Source organism: Taeniopygia guttata, chromosome 4A, assembly GCF_048771995.1.
Source record: "Taeniopygia guttata chromosome 4A, bTaeGut7.mat, whole genome shotgun sequence".
In the NCBI taxonomy this organism is placed as follows: Eukaryota; Metazoa; Chordata; class Aves; order Passeriformes; family Estrildidae; genus Taeniopygia; species Taeniopygia guttata.
Window position 1 is genome coordinate 16,751,050 of NC_133029.1, and position 22,292 is coordinate 16,773,341.

The 22,292-nt window shown below is 45.6% G+C and overlaps 1 protein-coding gene across 2 annotated transcripts; it reads right to left on the bottom strand.

The window, feature by feature from the left end:
• Positions 1-222: 222 nt before the first annotated feature.
• On the bottom strand, positions 223-20,945 carry ZDHHC15 (zDHHC palmitoyltransferase 15). Of its 2 annotated transcripts, none has more exons than XM_041716217.2 (12): positions 20,763-20,945; positions 17,859-17,885; positions 15,665-15,759; positions 14,881-15,001; positions 13,441-13,510; positions 13,040-13,072; positions 11,846-11,966; positions 10,570-10,702; positions 9,286-9,412; positions 8,604-8,713; positions 7,394-7,476; positions 223-6,447 (listed from the first exon to the last, which is right to left on the bottom strand). In XM_041716217.2, the coding sequence occupies exons 1-11, from the start codon at positions 20,902-20,904 to the stop codon at positions 7,433-7,435; spliced, it is 1,023 nt and encodes a 340-aa protein (XP_041572151.1). In that variant the 5' UTR covers positions 20,905-20,945; the 3' UTR covers positions 223-6,447; positions 7,394-7,432. The 2 variants fall into 2 exon arrangements, with proteins under 2 accessions (XP_041572151.1, XP_030128742.1); XM_030272882.4 differs by having other exon boundaries at positions 223-6,459; positions 20,763-20,944.
• Between the last annotated feature and the right edge of the window lie 1,347 nt (positions 20,946-22,292).

The window sequence follows — 22,292 nt, forward strand, 5'->3', positions numbered from 1 at the left end:
ACAATTGCAGGATTAGGGAATGTTGTCTCAAGGCAGTGTCCTTACCTCTCATCGGGTGAGTGGAGTGCTGAGGTGTGGGCTGCCCGCACCAACGAATCTTTTTGTCATAGATTAAGAACCATTTCTGTTACAAGCAGTAATTCCAGTTAATTAAAGTTATGTAACACTTCCAGAGAAAGAATGTTTAGCCCGAGCATAGGAAATAACCATTCACAAGTCTAATGAATTAGCCAAAAATGGTTTTAATGCAGTCCTTGCCTGCTGTGCAGTATAAACCATAATAAAAAACAACAAAGCAGAACATACAGGATATTCAGCTGTAGAAACTGTACAAACACTTGGAAAATGCCAATGAAACTCCACAGAGCATCAGCATAGTCAGAGCATTGGTTTGACAGTAAAAATTAGTATCCAAGGCTTTTGTAAAAACCCATTTGATATCAAAAGTCTCAATGCCAGCAGCAGCAGCATAAAACTCCTGAACACAACACCCCAAAGGTGGGCAGCAATCTGGTGTGACATTCCTTGCAAAGTAATTACTTCCCATTGAATTAGTGGGGAGGGATGTGTATTAGGCCACCGTTCTGACTGGAACAACTGCCAGCCCCAGGCCGTGCTGGGTTCCTAAAAAGCAGCTGGGTGCAGTTGCAAACCACTCCAGGGCAGTGCTGCAGTGTCCCAATTCTGTCAGCTCCAAGGGGAATGGCAGTGCTGATCCTGCCCCAGAGGAGCTCCCAAAGGGCTCCCCCTGACCCACAGCAGCCCCTGCAGTTGGGGTTCTGCTCCAGCCCCATCTGACAGTGTGTGAAGCCCCCTGGCTTTTCTGGGAGGGAGTTAAACCCTCCTGCTACACTGACACCACCACGGCTCTGCTATTCTCTGACCCTGAGATTTAGCTCAGTTCTATCTTTGAGGGGCCCATTTGCACCACAAACAGCATTTGCAGATGAGGAGCAGCCATCTGAGCAGGCAGATTGTAAATTTATAAAATAACAAGACCTTTCCTATTTCCTGTGTTCCTAACCCAAAGTTCCTACTCCAGCAATGGATTTGGAATCACTCTGGAGTAGCTCTGTGAGTACAGCACGAAGCCATTCCATAGTACAGGTAATTTCAAAGAATGGACTTACATGAGAACAGAGGAGCCACAGTTCCACCTCCTCACTCCAGCTCTCAGTCACAGCCTTGTCCCTCCCAGGGAAGGTCACCTGCACCAGCCCAGCAGTTCATGACATCAGCAGCACTCCAGGTGCTGAGGGAGTTCTGGGACACGTCCTGGAGGCTCCTGGATCCAGAGAAAGGTGTGGGGGAAATACACCAGTGCTTTCACTTTGGCCTGTTTCTCTTACAAGGGAGGTGCTGGGAAGGGGGTGCACACAGCTTCCCCAGGTTAGAAAGGAGAGGGGGAGGCTGAGTTTGTTTGGTTCCAGGCTTCCCGTGGGATTTAGTCCAAGGTTGAACTCAAGGAAGTGCTTCAGGAATTACTGAAAGGGCAGGGAAGCCCTCAGGTGAGGTACCTGCGTGTTCCCAGGGCTATCTGACACCAGCACTGAATGCAAGCAGGCATTTCTTTTCAAGCACAGCTGGAACAAGAAGCAGAGATGATCCCTTTGTCCTTTTTTTGGAAATTTTTGGCGTTGTGTTTTTTATCCCCCTCCTTAACACAATTTCTGTCTTTAAAACAATGGCTGTTACCCACTGAAGTTTTGCAAATGCTGCTGTAAATCTTAAAACCTCATACAGAAAAAAATAGTATTTTAAGGAGCATGCAGGCATGAGCAACTTACAGGCTTGTATTTGAAATGTAAACTTACATTTTATTTCACAAGGTTTACATCCCAAACGGAAGCTGGAGAATGAAGAAATGAGGCTTTTAGGAAAGAGAAAATGCAGGAAGTGGGATCCTGCTCTAAGCAAAGCCAGCTGGGCCTGATGATGGGAACCACAAATCAATACCTGACAAACAGAGATTAATTACAAATAAAATACATGGCACAACTGCATAAAATGACACCTACTCACCTTCACAGTATCCAAAAAACCAGCACAAGCAGCTCAAAGCTGAAAACATTTAACTGCATGTTCAGGAAGAAGAGGGAGGACTCAAAGTGGGATGGAAAAAGGACAAGAGACTAAAACCCTGCAGCAGTGGGTGTGAGCTCAGTGTTTGTGACTGGGGCAGGAATGCAGCACTAGGCAGGAAGAGCCAGGGCAGGGTCTGCCAGACCAGAGCCCCTCTGCCATGCAAACACCTTCAGTGATCTGAATGATCTGGTCAGTTCAGAATGAGTTTAGGTTTGCAAGTGTTCTGTAATAAAACAGAAACTGTTAGAATTGGAAAAATATCAATAAAATTGAGGTATTTTCAAGTACTATGGATATATTTCAGAAATCTGTACCACAGGAGTCACCGAAATGAAAATGTGACCTTTTGAGTTAATTAGTTCTGGCTTAATAAACAAGGTCAGCAGTGGCTCCTCCCCCTGCTAATTAAACCCTTCCATGAGTCCAACAGCTCTGCACAGAGTAACTCTGTACAGAGTAACTGCTCAGTACATCATTCTTCATAGCTAAATTTAGGGGAAAACCAGTAATTTTTTCCCCTTGACATTTTACATTCATATCACATGACGGACTTTATGAATGAAGTTGTGCTTTCAGTCCAGACCAGCATCTAGAACTACAGAGCTGCAGCTGGTGTGGATTTTGCTGAATCCATTCCTGTTTGTCCCAGGAAGCAAACATTCATTGCATAGAGTGATTTGGAAGCTTCCTGATTCTCACCAGTGACTGCACCCCACACACACTGGGTACAGCCTCCTCAAACATACAGATGTGCTCCCTGCTTGAAGGAAAACAAGATTATCCTACTCCAAAAACTTCTACCTCGGCAAGAGAAACCTGGTGGTGCAGTGAGGGTTGCACAAGTCCTGGTTCCTTGGGCAGGACTCGCTGGCCCAGGACTGGACTTAGGACAGTTGCACACAGAGAAACATCAATATGATGCTCTGTCTGGGTTTTTGTACCTGAATGGAAATGGGAGAGAAGGGGAAGAGGTGAGGAGGTGGCTGTTAGTGGTCAGTTATTTTAGAGGATGAATCCAGGAGCAGAGGGGTAACAACGGAGGCATCACAGTAAAGTCCAACAAAAGAGTTCCCTCCTTTCCCATGGTGCCACCACTTGGAAAAGCTGCTCATAGCTGAGGAAGCTGTAGAGCAGATCCAGTGCTAAGCAGGGACAACAGCCCCTGCAGGGGGTTCAGACAGCTGCCTTGCTGCTCCCACACTGCTCCAGGCTGGAGTGGAGCTCCTTCAGCAATCCCTACAGCCACACAAGTGACACCAGCACTAAGACTCAAACCCCAACAATTCTCCAGGTTCTCTGACTGGAGCTGCACCTGCAGCACACACCCAGAGTGACAGTGAACACTGGTGGCAGTCCCACTGGGGACACTTCAGCTGCTCCTGGTGCATGGGGCGCTCAGGGTGTGCCTGGAACGCTGGGCCAGCAGCACAGGCAGCGTGAGATGCACCCAGGATGAGCTGGAGTCACTGGCAGCTCCCACAGCTGCAGTGTCCTTGGTGCTGGTGGGACCTGGGACAATGAATCCCACTCCTGGAATGCTGGGATGGAGGCAGGGCAGGTAGGGGAGAGGTTTGATGATACAGCCCTTACAGACACTGATGATGGCAGACAGCCTCTGGATGAGGATCAGGGCATGGAAAATCCCTGAAGAGCCATTTGCAGGTTAAAAAAAACTGTCACACACTGGGCTGAATATTCTCTCTTTTGTCACCTGCAGAGTGACCAGAGCAGCCTGAGGAACTTCTTTTTTTCCAGTGCATTTACTCACCATAAAAAGGACAAAGGCCAGGGGTAAAATAAGGATATCACCTTAAGTGAGCAGAAGGGAAAAAAAATAGAGCTGCTCACTCAGACATGTGGGTTTTCCCCATTTTGTTCTGCCTCATTTAACACAATTTTTGCATTTCTTTCACATTTCATGAAGCCATCCAGCATCTGATGTGTGGATATTGAGAAGTGCCTCTGAAGTGACAAACTTTGTATTGTTTCTACCTGGACAAGGATTTGTTATAACTATGGGAGGCTGAGCTGCTTTGAAGGAAAGGGAAGAGATGACCATAATTAATTACAGGAAAAGGGACTGTATAAAAGTTACTTGGAAACATTTTAAACCCTTTCTCAATCTGAGCTTGGTACCTGTGCCATCATAAAGGTATCTGCCTTAGCATTAGAAGACAAAACCTGATTTTCTGTACTCCCCAATGAGCAGTGCAGCAGCAGGAGCAGGCAGGGGAGCTCCAGCACAGCTCTGCTGCTGCCGCCCTGGCACAGAAACAACGCAAATAATGGCAGGGCTGTAACCAGAACCAAACCCAGGAAGGGCACAATAACCTGCTCAGAAAACTCTGTAAATCCACACAAGCTCTGGAAAAATACACTTCAGCTGGCAGGATGAAACAGAAGGTCACCAAATGACCTTCCTGGTTTTATATTCAAGGAATTGAAAATCTTTAAAGGCACAAATAGCACCTCTGTAGGTGCTAAATTCTGGCTGTGTTTAGCTGCCATCATCCTCTCAAGCTCCCCCTCCAGAGCAGATTTTTCCAGGAATGAGGGGATTCATTCAGCTGCCACCTCGCATCCCACACAGCACAAGGTCCAACACCAGATTTACATTCGAAATGCAGCTTTAGACTGACAGGAAAAACCCTTCCAGCACTCAGCAGCCATTTGGTGACAGAGCCACTCAACAGATGGGGCTCAGGCGGCTGAAGCAAGATCATTTTCAGTATTCAGGGCCACCCTGAGGAGAGACACAAACCCACACGAGCCTGGGCCAGCCCACCTTGGCCCTTCACCACCAAATTCAGCAGTGGGACATCCCAGGGAGGCCAGCACTGCCTGCTCCACACAAACTGCACAGGCTGAGGGACAAAACCCTGTCCCCAGGGCACGGATCAGCCAGGAGTGAAACACCTTCTCTTAGGGAAGGAACCTCTGCAAAGCTCTCCAGGCTGACGGACACATTCCCTGTGGCAGCAGTAGCAGAGGAACGGAGGAAAAAGGGGTTTAGTCTGTAGGCAAAGCCTCCATCACCAGACTCACTCATCAGCTCCTTTCTCCTGACACGCACACACGCACAGCTGCTCCTGTAGTCACTGCCAACACCAGTGGGCTGATAAAGAAACACAAAAATGGGATAGAAAATGGTACTAAGTTATCTTAGAGGCAGTACACCAATACTTTTAGCATGCACCTAATTCAAACAAGAATGATGGACTGGGCTGAATCATGCAGATTTAAAAAAAGGTCTCAGGTCTAGAAGAATATCCATAATCCAGCCAGCCAAGTCTCAGTTCCATTCCCCAGAACAAAACAGGGATACACCTCTTTGACTACAAATGCAGCAAAATGCAGAAACAAATCAGATCACCTCTTAGTGCAGAAACCTCTGAAGCCAGTCAGTGCACTGAGCTGGGAAGAAGTCTGAAAAAATTCAATGTATCAATTGTGTCTTCAGCATTTTGGGGTTCAAGCCACCCAGGAGGAGTGTAAACTCCAAGCATGACTCCTGGAGCCAAACTTTCAGTGCACGTTTCAAAGTCACATCTTCCTTCCTGACTCCATGAACACACAAATCTCCATCAAACACTGATCCAGGAATGAGATAATACTTTAGCCCTAGGAATTAATGCCAACTGGACTGTCTGAAGTTCTCTTTTGCATTTTAGGAGCCTGCAAGTAGGATGCAAGAGCACTATAACCCAAACGCAAAGAAAATAACACCCCCCTAAAAATGTTTAAATAATCTATGGCCACAATATTCTTGAATCTTGATACTGCCAATGTGAATATTTTATTTTCATTCACAGCTGCACATGTACATGTGCATGTTCAGCACTTTTGCTTTCAACACTCTTACATTCAGCTACCAATTTAGTGCCAGATTTAATGGGGTCTGTCTTGCATTGAGCTGAACTGACTCAGAATTTAAATACATTAGAAAATGCCACTTGTCAGAGAAGGTTGGAGAATCAGCCTCAAAATAAATCCCCAAGAATATTATGGCTTGGAAGAATTTCAAGAGCTCGAGTCCCTGATGTTTGCAAAATGAAAAGGCCTTTGGAAATGCACTTGCATCAACATTTTTACCTATTTTGAATAAAAAATATATAATATTTATAAAATAAAGAGAGCAGGCCAAAGAAGATTGGCCAGAATCACTCTGTAAAATTGTTCTGTTAACTCTGTAACTGAAATTTATAAAGCCTTGGGACATCTGGACAGCAGGATTCCTGGAGAAGCACTCTGGAATGCAGGTTCCCATCAGACAATACTTCAGGATGTTTTCTCATCTTGAAGATCCACCAGTTTTCTGCTCCTCAAAACTGAAGTCCTTGCCAAGAGAAGGGATGTTGGCTCCTGAGAGGGAAGCTGAAATTTAAAGAAATGCAAATGTGCAACCATAGCACTGCTGCTATGAGGGATTGAGGGCTTATCTGGGCTTTGGGAGTCACTTTAAAGCCATGAAGAACAGGAAAATGCTAATTTTGCCTGCCCTGGTGGGATGGCAGGATGCAGCCCGCACTGCTGACAGAAAAACACTCTGGGGTTTTTCTCAGTGGAACAAGGTAGACTCTTACACTGTGCCAGAAGCCCTGCTAGCAGTGTGGAGGGGCCCTGTGTGCCAGGGAGCCAGGCAGGGATTGCAGGGCTCTGCCACACCACAGATATTGACTGCCTGGAGCTGAGAGGGACAAACTCCACCTGGCAATTCCACCTCCTGCCAGTGGGACAGCAGAGGATGCTGCTGGAATCAGTTCCATTCCCCTGGGACAACAGGACTGTGTGGGGCCAGCACTGTTCCTGTTTTCCAAGCCAGAGCAGGAGGCAGAGCAGGAATGGTCTGGAAGCAGCACCTGCCCCAGCTGGAAAGATGGGACCCACCTTTCCCAGGGGGAGAAGAAGCCTGGAGAAGAGTGACAGCCGATGTGACAGTACAAGGCACCTCCTTGTATCCCCAGCTGCAACTTGGCTGTGCCCATCTTCAGTTTAACACCTCACCTGCACCTTCCCACACCTCCCAGGGATCCCAGGATTTCCATCTTGCCCCTGTCCAAGTCATGTTTTCCAGGGGAGCTGCAGGGTGGGTGTCCTCCCCTTCAGAGTGCTGTGGCTCTGCTGTCACCGGTGCCACACCAGCCCAGGGCCTCTGAGAGCCTCTGCTTCCTTCCAGAGCCCCTTGAACAAGGGATTTCTGGGCAAGCTGGAGAAATGTTTTTCTGCTAAAGTCCAAACCTGCTCCACATCACCTCCCCACTCCCTGCAGAGCAGTGGTTTTGAGGGAAATAAAGAAAGAAACACTGACCTTTCTGATCCAGCTTTACACCACTGTGTTTTCACACTGCTATGTCTCTCTTTCTATGGCAAGGGATGAGGCCTCACCAGAACCTGTGAAAGCCAAAGCAGTTAGAGGCAAATAAATCTGGTTTTCCCACTGAGAATATATTTTTCACTAAGCATGGGATTGTGTTTTTAAGGATAATTACAAAAAAAAAAAAAAGACAACCACTTGTCAGAAAGAAGTGAACAGCTGCTTTTAACTGAGATTACTCTATTATTTGCTTTATTTATTTCATAACTGAGTCACAAGCTTTAAAGCCACAAGGACAATTGCAATTTTAATGGAACATTTCAGATCTTTCTGGTTAGATATTTTTACTGGTTTACCTCTCTTGTGTAAGAGAGAATCTGAATATTTCAGTTGAAAGGACCCACAGTGCTCATCCAGTTCAACTGCCTGGAAATGTCAGTTATTTTATAAGCATTATAAATTGGGAGACTTCATATAAGCTCCAGACCATAATCTGGAGGCTGATCTAGCCAAAAATCACCTCACTGGAACCGTTTTCATATGGAAGAATTAATTATTTATTCAGAGAATTTAAAGTTTGTAAAAATTGGAAGAAGCTCTGAGTCATTCCTAAAGGAGTTATTTTAAGCATCATTAAAAATTCACAGAAGTGCCATAGTTTGCTATTTTAAAGCAAATTTTTGTTGGTTTTAAAACTCATTTGTGTTACCTTGTGCAAGTACCAAAATGTATAGAACCATCCAGGGAGAGCAGGTAAATTTACTCTGGAAATAAAGCTGGACAAAGTATAAAGCAGCTTCCTAAATGTATCCCTGCACTCAGGTGTTTGCATGCCTGATTTCACACACTCCCAGAGGATAAATACACTTTAAAAATCTAAGTATTCTCCTTCTTGTGGGCACCACTTTACATCCCAAAAAACTGGGCTGCATGCAGCAACATTTACATGTAAATACTCTCAGTCTGTGCCAGCTTCAGTTTCTCTAACCCTTGATCTTTTAAGTTCATCCACCTGCAAGTAGAAAGTTGCTAAAAAAAAGAGAAAGAATTGTTTCCAAAGCAGAGCTTAGTTTTAGTCCGGGCTCATTAATCAAGTCTGAGCTGCCCAGGGACTTAACCAACACAGGTTTTTTTATTTGATTAGCTCTTATAGTTCATTTATTGGCCACTGTAGGTCAGGAAAGTAATTTCACTAATTCCTTACCCTGAGGCTCTTCGTCTAGTCCATCCTCTTCCCACTGCTCCTCATTTGTCAGGAGAGGGTTCCGAGCTTCACTCAAGGCTCTCATTGGGAAAAAATGTCCATCCCCCTGGCTGCATGGAAAAAGGCAGAGAGGGACACTGCAAAAGCAGCAAGTGACTCTAAAAGATGACAATTTCTCTACGTTTTTTCTGCAACATTTTCTGTTGTCTGTATTTCCCATGTTTATTTAAAATCATCTTTAAGCTTGAAAAGTACCAGGTTTATGTTTCATTTTGGTTCTCAATTTTTTCAAGGTGTCTGGAGTACAAAAGTTGAAACTTGTGGCCTGGAATCAAGTTATTTTTAGCAGAAGGTAAATGTGCTAATTTGATCAAGTAATTTGAATACAGAAAAAAAGCCCTGGAAAAACTAACTTGTGGGCAGTTAAAAGTGACAGAGGAACTAGGGAAAACATTTATGAAAACAAAGCAATTAATAGGTATAAATTTTATCAATTTTCCCCACAGATTCTTCAGGGCAGAAATCTCACTTTTGTTTGACTGACACTCAGTAGAAAATGGCCCCACTCTTACTGAAAGACATAAAACCCCCCACTTTCCTGTGACCTAAACCTGGACACAAAATGTGAAAAACTGTAATCCCATCAGCTTCCACCACTTTAGCTTTTAGTAGGGCTACTTACCTAGAGGCAATAGGCAGCAACCAGAGCTTTTTTTCTTCCCCAAACACTTGCTGGAGATTCTTCACAAAGCCAAGATTGAATCCATTTTTATCTGGGCCATTTTGAAAAACTGGAGCTGAGAAAGCCTCTGCAAACAGAGGCAATTTCAGTGGAAAAAAATGAAAATCAATAGCAAACACTGTGAAACAGGGTTGTGCATCTTGTAACCATCTAAAGACAACATGATTTAACAGATTATAAAGATCTATCAGTACAAAGTTTCAAAATAATGATTCTCCCCATTTTACAAAGCCTATAAAGACTTTCCAACTGAAGGCAGGAATTTGGTTGTGCAACTGAAGCTAGAGAACAGTCACACCAACCCACAATTCATCCAGAGAATGAAGTTAAAATATATTCCTGTGGGACTTGATGAAATTCAGAGGGGAAAAGTTTCTAGGTAAAAAAATTCTGCAGAATGAAGTAGGTTGGTGTTCAGTGCATATTCCGGAAGTGGCACTGCAGATTTAAATCACCTCGTTTGTTAATGTCATAATGAAAAGGGACAAACAAATGCAAATAAACTCTGGGCTCTGGTGGGGCATAAAATTAGGAAAAGGAGAGAAGAGCCTTGAGTGTCTTAGGAACAGTTTGATCTCCCTTCTCAGCTGCTGCACAGGCCTGATGTATTGGGATAGATGAGCTTCAGTGCCCCATGAAATTACTTTTGAAGTAAATAACTTGATATAATCAGAATATTTGCTCACTCTTGATAGTGTCTGTTTTGTTACAGAACTTTATCCCAAAAGCTTTGAAAGTTGAACATTTATCTGAGGAAAAGCAAAGAAATTTTGGCAAAATTATACAATTTTAGATGATAATTTCTTTGATTTTACAGTCACAACTTCATTGCCTTTATCAGTAAAGATGGACACTGGGTTTCCCAAGCTCACCAAGCTGATAGGGGTGCACTCCAGCACAGGAGCATAACAAACCATTATTCCTCAAAAGCTGTACTCATTTCACAGCAAATGTAGTTTTACATATGCATAACACATTTATAATTGGACTTCTACACTTTAGGGCTTTGGTTTCCCTAACAAAGCTTTTGTCACACCAGCTAATAAATGCAGCTCATTTGCAGTGACAATTTTCTGCAGCTTGTACCAACATCTTATGTCTTCCTCCCCTCATAAACCAGCGGGAATGTACAGAAATAGAACAAATGCTTTTTTTCTTCTCTTTTTTCCTTCTTACAGCACCTTTGGTGTGTCTTACTAGAAGGAAGAGACAAAAGAGCCTTACCTAGAGTGGATCTGTTCCTGCTGACGAGCCAGCAGTGGTAGCCAAACAGAAACATGAGGCTTACAAAGAACATGATCGCCACAAAGAGAAGGAAAAGGATGTGAAATTTGGAACGTCCATTGGTCAGCTCACCCTGGAAAGGAAAGCAATAGGAACAAATTAAAGATGGAAATTATTTGTACTTAGAAATATAATTCTAAAACTCCTATTGGGAGTTCTCAAACTTTTACAGACAAAAGTGAACATTACTATATAAAGGAAAAAGAGACAAAGAAATGAATGTGGTTCATTTCCCCTCCTGTACCACAGCACAAAGAGTGGGGGGTGTTATTAACCCTTGTATGGCTCTGAGCCAGCCCATCACAGCTGTCCAGGTGGGCATGAAGAGCACCCTGTGCCTGAGGGAAATTAACAGGCAGGGGCTCTTGAAGCCCTGTTTTAAGTTCTGCTGAGTTTCCTGTGCATACATTAAAATTCTGCACCGTGCTCAAGGTAAGCGCAGAGAAACGTGCCCTCCACATCTGCAGTACTGGGGAGTGTTAGAACTGAGCACAGATGGATGGGGAAAGTTTAACAGCAAAGTGGGATGTTCCAAGCAGAAGAAAGGCTCCTTTCCCTCGGCAGCAGAAGAGCCAGGTGCCAGAAGTGCCCAGCAGTGACACAGGCAGGCTCTGGGGACGTCCCGGGCTCACGGCTGTGCCTTGAGCACAGCTGAGCGTGGGGAACAACTGGTGCACAGCAAAGGGACTTAAACACAAACATACAGAGTTATTGAGCAGAGGGGACAGAACTAGGGACCAAGGGCCAGTGTCTTACTGGAGCTGTCAGCTGCTCTTGCTTGCATAGAAACAACCAACTGTATAAAGGCCTCCTTTGGGTCACTGTATTTAAATTAAAAAAGGAGGCCTACGGGACTTAGAAAATGAACAAGGGGTTTTGACCCATTTTTCCTATTCAGTAAATATGTACACATCATTGCCAGGATCTTACACATCAATGCCAAACTTTCCAAGGGACACCCAGGCAAACACAAGGACAGGGAAGGGATAGAACCCCTCTGCCAGAAAATCATCTACAGCCTGAATTCCTGAAGGCTACTCTCTTCTTCCTCTGTACATTTGGGACATCTAACAGGAGGTGGACTCCCAAAGGGCCCAGGAAACACCTCCCAAGAAAATGCAGCCCCTCCACTGCCTGAGAGCAACAAAGCCCCGAGAGTCACTAAAGCCCACGAGACTGACAGGAGATGAAAAAGTAACTGGATTTCATGACTTACTGTCCAATACTTAATGAAATACTTGAAGACTGTTGCAGCAATATACAAGCAATACAACAAAGAATAGGCTAAGAACAGTAGAAAGAATTTGTAGTTAGAAAATCCAATGCAGTTATTCACCCTGGAGGACAAAAGCAAAGTTGAAATCAGGATTGGTGCAGCACACAGTGGTTGTAACATAAAGAGCACGAGCAGTTCTAGGGGGTTGAAAGCCCTGGATCACACAACCGAATTTGCCAATGAGCAGCTCCCCTCAGTGGCCGAAAGGGAACAGAGCTGGCGGCTCTGCTTTTCACTCCAACCCTTCCCGTGGGCCGAGGAGAAGCACAGCTCAGAGTGCTGGAATTGTTTTAAGGCTGGTGCCGCAGGTAAATGGATCCCAAAGGCAGCAGCTCGTTCCTCCTGTCTGTGTCATGTCTGCCAAGGAAATCGGAGCTGGGAGTTCTGTGCTGCTTTATTCCTTTGCAAACCTCAGGAGCCGCCTCACCCCTGCCTGTTTGCTTACATACAGCCCAATTAACCCCACACTTAGTGAGAACTCTCCCTGCACAGGACAGCTCTAGAAAGGAACATGGGGATGTACAAAAAACCCCAGTGTGTGTTTGTGTCAGAACTCAGGCTTGGAAAATCCTCTACAATTTTGATCACCAGGAAGGTTCAGGTAGGGAAATGTTTGGTGTAGTTTCTGAATTCTTAAATCTTCCTTTTTTTCTTTAAAGAAAAAGAGGAATTTAAGAAATATAGTGGCAGCAATTCTGAAAGGTGTAAAGCTCATTTATTCCATGCAGCTTTCTGCACAGACTGTCTCTGACCAGCACCAGTCCAGAAACAATCCACATGCAAGTGTTGTTATTGGAAGCACCCCAAGTGCAGCTGAAACACTGAGAGCCCAAAGGAAAGGCTAAGCTAGAGTTCCTTTCAAATTTGAATAGTAGTTAATGAGTGAATTAGCAGTTGGGGTTTAAATTTTGTCAATATAATAGCATTTTTAGACATGGGTTATGGAGCAAATGTGAATGATTTGTTAAAATTTAATTTCAGGCAATTTCAAAGTGCAATTATTTTATAAGTGTCCCAAACTAAAGAGATGGATGGCCTAAAATGTGAGAGGCATACAGACATGAGAGGCATACAGAAATATATCTAAAGTAGCCTTTCTTTTCAGAAAACCACAGACCAATATCTAGGACATACCATGGACAGTGATGATCCATTTTTAGCACACACCTGCAAAAGGACAAAAAAGAAAAATGGAATATTTTAGTTGGTACTTCATTACCAGCTGCAGATCAACAGCAAAACTTTGATTTTTGTGAGGTTTCTATACAACAGATTCTCAAATTGATGCTGTCTCTTAAGTTTTTTAAGGTAGATATAATTTTAAGATGGAACAGTTCTTAGTGTTTGAAGACCAACTAGGTCTTCAAGGACCTTGTGTTGATAAAGAGACACAAAAATGATTTCTGCCCTAGAGCACTGCTGGCTGCAGCTGGAACAGACTCTGGGGAACCCCTTTGTGTAAAAAGATGAAGGGGCAGCCCACTCCCAAAACCTTGTGGTGACTGCACTTGGGTGAAGGACAACCTGTGACTTACATGGCACAAACAGAGCAATGGTGACAACGATCAGGTTTGATCAGCTGGCATCTGTCACAGAACCGAATCCCTGGAATCAGAGACAAATTAACACAAGACAATGGAAAAGTGCTTCACTTTTCATGAATTAGTTGAGACTGTGCTCATTTCCTAACTATTCTTTTTCTTTCCTCTCTCACTTCAGCATGTGACCTGGTGTTTGCTGCAGATCACAATCAGCTGAGCAACACTCATAGTTCTGATGGAGACTTGCAGATGGGGCAGCAATCAGTGAAAGCATAAAATCACAGACTCATGGAATGCTTTGGGTTGGCAGGGACTCTAAAGTTCATCTTGTTCCACCCCCTGCCATAGGCAAGGACACTTCCCACTATCCCAGGGTGCTCCAAGCCCTGTCCAGCCTGGTCTTGGACACTTCCAGGGATCCAGGGGCAGCCACAGCTGCTCTGGGCACCTGTGCTAGGGCCTCACTACTCTCACAGGAAGGAATTCTTTCCTAACATCTATCCCAAACCTACCCTAACCCATAGAGCCAGCTCAAAAGTGACAAACCAAAGCTGTATGCTTGCATCCACATTTACTACCTACACTTCATTTTGATAATTCCCTTTTTAATCCAGTTCTCTGCTTCAAAATTCTTTGGCTTGCCTGACAGAAATGAGCAGGTCAGAGCCTCCAATATGAACACAGATGTCTTTAAGCTGTGAAAGGAGTGCAGCAGGCATTTAATCACTAAACATGGTCCAGCAAACTAGTCACAGAAGTATGTCCTGCATCTCTAAGCCAGACTCCATTTTAAGTAAAAATTATGACAGATTTGGTTATTCTATTACTATTTCTAAATACAGACAGCACATGTGGGCTTTCAGACTGTAAATTCAAAGGGTAACATCTTGCTTCTCAAAGGCAGCACCTGGAACTGCACTGAATTAGAGAGTTCAAGGCTTTTTTTGTTTTCCCTGAGAGCAAGGGAGAGCAGGAGTCAGTGGGTGTGGCAAGCACATTTCTCTCCCTCTCAGGATTTTCATAGAGGTGCACAGAGAGAAATGAAAGAGGAAACAATTTCTGTTTTTCCTATGGGGAAGGTGTTTGGAGAATTGTTTACCTGGAGTGAGTGCTTGAGTGGATTCTGGTGAGGATTGTTTGAGCCTGATGGCCAATCCAACCCACCTGGGGCTGGACTCTCAAGAGAGGGTCAGAGAAAGTAGTGTGTAGTTTTAGTATCCTGCTTTTATATAGTATATTAATGTATTTTAGTATAGTTATAATAAAGAAATAATTCAGCCTTCTGGATTGAGTCAGACATTGTCATTTCTTCCCACTGGGTTCGCTGCATTTACAGTAAGTGGGTGCCTGGGCTGCTGTTGCTCAGCAGGATGCCCTGGGTGCCAGGCTGCTGCTGGGGTGTGTGTGTGGGCCTGGGCTCCGTGCTGAGCTGACCTCCACTCCCCGTCCTGGTGTACACCGGCAGCTTCCTGGCGATCTCGGCGAGGATCTGCCGCTGCACCTCGGGCCGCTCCTCGTTCTCGTAGCGCTCCTGGTCAGCGTAGGACATGTGGAACTGCAAGCAAAGGCACCAGAGCAGCTGTCAGCCACGGAGCAGAGAGCATCTCAAACACGGGTCAGCTTGGAAAGTTTCTACCTCCCACCCCTGAGGCTAATGCAGTGGGAAAATGTGGTTGTTAAGAAGACAAAGGGAGGTAGTGAGTGCTGGAGAGGCAGAATACTGAGAGACCCAGCAATAAGAAATGAAAAAGTGAAATTAAGGCTCATAAAACAACTTACTAGAATTGCTCCTATTGCTGCCCTCAATGAATACCATTACTCTCCTTTATAACACATTCAGTATCTCTCTAGTGAGCAAGAACCTTTATATTTTCAAATGTTTAAAACTGGGATTAGTTGTTATTTATAAATTTACATTCTTGTAATCAGGGTCAGAGCAAGCCTGAGTATATTAGGAGTGCCACACAAATACTGACCTCATTTTGTTGCCTAATCTGACTGTTCCATTAGTATTTCATAGAGAGGTAAAACAAAATATGAAAAAAATGTAAATCTAGTAATCCAAGCAACATGACAAAGTAAATACTGGGTTGAAAAGAATTAAGACACATTTGCCTATGACTCTCCTCTTCAGATCAACTAGACTGAAGGATTTTTGAGTTCTCTTTAACATCTGTTCTTTTGTTTTGCAAGGAATGAAAGGTTTTGGCTCTCTTACCTTTTTGCCTGGTTGTATTGGGAGAGTGAAAACAGACTTCCAATACGTCCACACAAAGAGCACAAAGAGAATATGGAATACTACAAGATAGGCCACTAGAAACAAAACAAGAAAAAAAAACAGAAACAGAGTAATGACTTCTTAAAGAAAGGTTTCATCCATGATGGGCATAATTAAAAATTTTCACAACAATGTCAAAAAAAAAAAAAAAAAAAAAAAGAAGAAGGAAAAGACAGATGTCCATCCAGTGCCACCCATTATTGCAGTCCAGCTAAACCTTATGGCTCAGGGTCAGCAGCATCCAGAGCTCAGGAGAGACCAATCTCAGAGCCTCCCCTGCTCCACCTGATCCCATTCTGTGGGTGACGAAGATGCAGCTATCAGAGAATTGTCCCACAGGGCAGGTGACAACCCCATATCCCTGGGAAGGACACGATTCCTGTCTCTTCGCCATATCCCAGGCACAAATCCAGCAGAACTGGCTGCTGCTGAGCAGTGTAAAGGTGAATTTTGACCTCCCAGTACTGGGGTTCAGTTGTTACTAAAAGCAGTGGGAAGCAGAGTGTGCACTGCCCACTCTTGCCCCGCATTCTTCTTGTAAGAGCAGAGGGAATAATATAACCTTTACATCACCAGAAAAAGCCAAATTTCTTATTAAACACCTTTTACATTTGCCACAGTTGATACAATAAATCAGGAAAATTTTTCTCAATTTGAGCAAAATAGGGTTTCAAATTACTGAGGAAAAATTGCAGACCAGCCAGTGTCAGAATAGTCTTACTTCAAAGTGCAAACTTGATTCCAGAGCCTTTGGCATTAGCAGGCATTCCATGGACAGGGAGCCAAAGGAGCTGTCCTTCAGCTGCACAGACTACTTTAACACTCAACTCATTAAGGCATTATCAAAGTTACATGTTAGTTTTATTTAAACACATCATTTCATTGCAATAACAATCTCATTCCCCCATTTCATTTAAGCTTCAAATTCTAGAAAATAAGATTAAAAGAACTAGTTGGAAAGAGAAATCAAAAATTCAAACACTTCTTAACTATGTCAAAACACTTCTTTTCCTGTGTGAAAACTGGTAAAAAAGGTCAAATGCATCAGTGAGACTTTCTAAAGAGATGGGAAATGATGGGACACATCTCACAAGGATGTGATGGACTGTGGGAAGGAGCTGTGAATCACAGCTAAGTCATTCTTATGCTCCAAGCTGGTTTGAGATGTTATCCTCACACTACAGGTGGAGCTGAGCCATTTTTAATTAATATGGAAGGAGATAAATCTTGCAACAGGTTTAATTTTGTTGATCAGCCTATCAGCACATTAAAGGAAGCTAACCTGGAGATGCACTAACAGATTAGGCAACAATTAACTTTCTTCTGCTAAGTAGTCATTAACATCCTGCTTTCTGCAGCTTCTCTGTAGCAATTTCAAAAATAAGAACTGCTCTATCTTTCTAGGGGAAAGAGAATTTACTGGATAATCTTGAAATGTCAACTGGCACTGCTCTTCATGGAACAGCTTACACTACACCTACTTCTGTCCTTCATAACCCCTAAAGAAGAAAGGCACCAAGAGAACACCTGGATTAGCCAAAAGCATCCAAAGCACCTCCAGGAAAGGAGAAAAATATTAAAACAGCCACTGACTCCTTATTCTTAGCACATGGCCATTACCTCCACCAACACACCGGTCTGAAGAGTGTCAATGAGCAATCCTACTGTGCTGTGACTCAGGATCTGTCAGTGGGCACCAGAGCTGAGAGAGAAAGCTTATCCAAAATAGCTTTCACTGAAAGATCAAATGGAACAGCGAAAAAAGCCAGGTGGGCTGCAGATGGGAACTAGTGTTTTCTGTTTGGCTTGTAAAATCAGCTCTGGAAATGTGAAAGGGAAAGGGAGAAGAGGGGTCTGGGTGTGCCTAGACACACACAGCTTTTCCTGAAAGAGTCAGAGGGATCAGAGCCTTTCCATGTTCTGCCCAGACCGTGACTAAACAGAGCATTTCCCAGTGCACCCAGGAGGTGCAGCATGCTCAGGACCTCAGGAGGGTGCAGTCACAGGAAGGAAACACTGAAAGAGGATGTATCTTTAAAAAAATGACAGCAAAGATTTCTGATATCTCAGCCAGAACATTTGTGAGTCCTTTTACACGAGGGTTGAATGGCAAATAATAAATTATCACACATACCTTTCTCCACTGGGTTGCTCACAGTCACTGGAAAAGAAAAAAAAACATGTGTCCACAGAGGAAATATAAATCCCAGAGAAGTTTGTGAGAATTAACATTTCTGTGTGAAATACAGCCATTTTAGGAAAAATGTTCAAATTCAAGAGGCAAAGAGAGAGCCCACAGTTCAGCATCAAACCTAAAGCATCCATAACAACTCTTCTTCACTCACGCACACACCCACAGCAAGATGTTCAGTCACTCTTCCTTGTGCTGTTTTCCCTGCTTATAGAATATATTCTGTATATTTTGCATTAGAAATATGATAAAAGCAATCCTCAGCGACAGTGAGAAGATCACCAGGCCTCCTCTAGCACCTGTCCAAGCTGCATCTCTCTGCATTCACCACATACTTGCAGCTGCTTTCTGCTGGCCTCCAGGTGGTCTTGACCCTGCACTGTAAGCACTGTCCCAAAGCACTTCTGCATCTGCAGGATTAAAAAGTTCTCAATTTCTCAGCTTTGACCAAGTCAGCAATTGTAATGACTTAATTTTTTTACACTACCTACCAGCAGAAATTTTACAACCCCTTCTTACTTCACCATAATGAGAGAAAAGCCCCTACTAACAGAAGCCCTCTGAGCAACCAGCAAAAGGTGCATTGTTCAATGCCTTCTTGTAGTGACTATTTGAAAATCCATCTGTTATTTTAAAAGCCAGCATCCAAGTTTAACAGAAGAGACAAGGACCGTTTCTTTGAACTGCAAACAGGGAGTTCTGTGATATTTTGATAGAGCATTGCTTGGAAAACAAAGCTCTGTGACACACAGCAATGTAGATGTAAAAAGAAACTGAATCTTTGCTGTGTCTCAATTTCAGGTAAACAAGATTGTTAGGAAAACTTTAGTTTCTCCTTAGGTTTGCTGTCAAACAAGTTATGATGAGCTTTTCACAAGCACTGCCTGGCTCCCTCCTGACCACACCTGCAGCAGGGCCTGGCTAAGGATTTACCTGAGACAAGAGCACAAACACAACGATATAAAAGTTCCTGTGGCAGAATCATTGTTGTCAGCCTGGCAGCAACCACCAGCCAAACAAGAACTGAAGTCCCCTCCTGTGACTCACTGGCCACCCCAGCACTGAGAGCTCAAACCCAGCATCAGAGATGCCTCCCAGACATCACCCCCACAGCACTTCCAGCGCTCGGCACAGCTGAAAATGCAAACAAGATTCCAGACAAAGCACTCACTATTTACAGGCTCCCAGCAGCTGAGAAGAGGCAGCCAGCTCAGCAAGCCTTGCTGCGTTAGAAATGTGGAGTGAGACAACATGCTGCTTGGCAAGTAACAGCACAGGCCAACAGTTCATGCTCAAATCCTGAAATAATTCAGTAATTTCAACTTCTGCATGGATAAACTCCTCCACAGGCAAATAAAGGAGATGAGAGAGAAACGGAGCAAAAAAAACCAGGTGGGTGTGGGCAAATGAATGAATTTAAGCTGTGATTCCACACAGCAAGCTGAGATCCTGCCAACTGAACCAGCACTTGCAGAGCAGCACGGCCCAAATCCAAACCTCACTCAGATCACCTGAGCCTCCTCCAGCAGCTGCACTGAGACCTGGCATCAGCCCGTGCTCAGTAGGACTGAATTTGCACAGCACATTTCAGAAGACTGACAGCGCTTCAGGAAAATGCTCCACGTTTTTTGTCACATGTTCTAATGACAGTTACATGCACCTCAGAGATATCATCCTATGTGAATTCTCGAAGGAAACAGCCCACAGTCTCAGAGATGGGATAAATGTGATGAAGTGTTTGGGGACTTTGCCAAGCTGCTGATTAAAACAGACCACAGAAGCTGCATTTCATTCTAGCTCCCGTTGAGAAAAAAACAGCAGATCTCACTGCACTGCCAACCTAACAAACACCTGATTTACGTTTGCTGTGCAGCACCAGAAGGCAGCTCGGGCCCCAGGACCATCTCAGACTATCCTTTCTGGGACCTCTGGCTCCGTTTATCTGCCTCACTCTGTCCTGAGGAGCCACATTTCCTTCTCACAATTTCACAAATCCAAGCTTCCAGCTCTTCTCTGCACAAGAATTGGCAACTCTTTTTTCTAGTAGCACACTAAACCAGAAATAAAAAACATAGGGAAGTTTACAACTTACTATACAGTTAAATTGCTAGGTTAAATATACAATTACTAGCCAGCATAAAACTTCCTCTTCCAAAATGCAGTGTTTTCCGTGCTACTGTAACAACTCCATGCCTGAGTGCGATCCCATTCAAACTATTTCTTTCCTTTTCAGAATATAAACATAAAACGATTGTAAGGCAGGGCACAGACTGATGTTTGTTACTGTTTAGCTCATAAATCACATCTGGACGTTATCAAATGACAACAGCGCTGGCTTTCAGAGTGGGATCACCCTCCCAACCCTCTCAAACGCCACCTCCCTGCTGCCAGGGACGCAGAGAACACGGGCTCGTGGCTAACAGCAGCACCCCCAGCCCGGTGGGGCATGAACCCTGCGGAGAACAGGGCAGCACCCCCAAACCCCCATAACCCCAGCAAGACTCGGACTGAGGCGTCTGTCCCTGCGCACGGATCGCGGCCGGGCTCCGAGCCTCGGACACCGCGGCGGGCGCGGGGCCCGCTCACAGCGCGGAGCCGGGGGAGGAGGAGGAGGAAGAGAGGAGGAGAACGAGGAAGAAGGGGAGAAGGCGAGGAAGAGAAGGAAGAGGGGGAGAGGAGAAGGCGGGGAAGAGGAGAAGGAGAGGAAGAGTAGGAGGAGGAGGAAGAAGAGGAGAAGGAGAACGGCCGAAGCCCCCGGCCCGCCGCGCCCCCCGCCCGCAACTCCGCGGGGGCCCCGGCGACGCCGAGGCACGGCCTGGGGCGGGCGGGCCCCGCGGGGGCGCTCACCGAGGCAGAGCTCGCAGACGTATCCGTAGTAGGACCAGAGCAGGAGCAGCGCGATGAGCAGCACGGGCAGCCAAGCGAAGGCGCGGCGGCAGCAGCGCAGCCCCCGCCACAGCGCCATCCCGCCGCCCTCAGCGCCGCGCATCGCGCGCGGCTGCGCGGCCCGGCCCGGTGCGCTCGGCGCTCGGCTGCGCGGCCTGCGCGCGGCGGCGCCCCCTGGCGGGGCGGGCGGGCCCGGCTGAGGGAGCCGCGATGAGGGGGATGCGATGAGGGAGCCGCGCTGAGCTGAGGGAGCCGCGCTGAGGGGGATGCGATGAGGGGGATGCAATGAGGGAGCCGAGCTGAGCTGAGGGAGCCGTGCTGGGGAAGCCGCGCTCCGGTCGCGCTGTCCCCTCACAACCCGCCCGCCCTGCGAGCTGCTGCGGGCGGCGGGACGTGCTGCTGGCGCCCTGCTCAGCCCTGTGGGGCACACCTGCGGCGCTGTCAGCGCACCCGCGGCTGCCGCGGTGATGGCGGGGCTGGAGCCTCTCTGAGGGGAAGGCTGAGGGAGATGGGGCTCAGCAGCCTCGGGAGGAGACGGCTCATCCGTAAATGTCTAAAAGGTGTCAGAGCGTGCAGCAGGCTCTGCTCCGGGGGCACCAGAGGAACTGATGCTCAGGAGTTTCAGCTGGACGTGAGGAAGAACTTCCCTGGGCTGTGCCCAGCCTGAGCAGAGAGGCTGTGGGGTCTCCTCCTGGGGATACCCCGGAGCTGTCTGGACACCATCCTGTGCCCTGTGCCCTGTGCCCTGTGCCGGGACACGGAGGTGGCACCGGACGGACCCGCTGTGGTGCCGCGGTGCCACCATCCCGCCCCATCCCGGGATCCCGGAGCGCTGTCCCGTCCTCTGCTCAGACAGGAGCTTGGCATTGCCTTCAATTCCCTCAGCACGCACCTAGGAGTATGTAAATAAATAAATAAACAAATAAACACAAACCTACACGTGAAGATATATGTGATATTCCCTTATTACTATGGAATACCCATGGGAGGATCAGATTCCAGACAACTCGTGGAACAAAAGGAGTGCCTTCTCCAACGTGGCATTTAATGTACAAAAAAAGAAAACAAAAAGAACCCCCTTGCCCCATACTGCTCCACAACCCACTCTGAATTCTGGTAGGAATCTCCTCATTCCCACTCTCAGTGATTTGAGCTGCAGCTCCAGGTAATTAGCTCCACTCTAACACGTCTGCTAAGGAAATTAGTTTTCTCATCAAGAGAATAAATGATCTGACAGAATGTTCTTCTGACAAACCCCTGGTGTAATTTGTGACACTTTCTGGTCACCTCTTTGTTCAGTAAGGTTTTTTCCCCTCAGAATTTGTTCTAAAACTTCCTTTAATGGGATCACACTCAGAGCTGCGCTGCCTCTACCATCCCTTTTCTCTTTTTGGTTACAGGCACCACATTTACCATTCTCCTGCCCAGATCAATGAATTAAGACATCACCCACAAATCCTCAGACCACACCTGTAATTCCATATTTAGTTC

Excerpts from the sequence above, each read along its gene's own strand:
- ZDHHC15 (XM_041716217.2), bottom strand. The coding sequence starts at position 20,904 with ATGCGCGGCGCTGAGGGCGGCGGGATGGCGCTGTGGCGGGGGCTGCGC. Across the intron at positions 9,413-10,569 it reads CAGGAACAGATCCACTCTAG|AGGCTTTCTCAGCTCCAGTT; the intron begins GTAAGGCTCTTT and ends CTCTGTTTGCAG. Across the intron at positions 8,714-9,285 it reads TTGCTGCCTATTGCCTCTAG|CCAGGGGGATGGACATTTTT; the intron begins GTAAGTAGCCCT and ends TTTTCCATGCAG.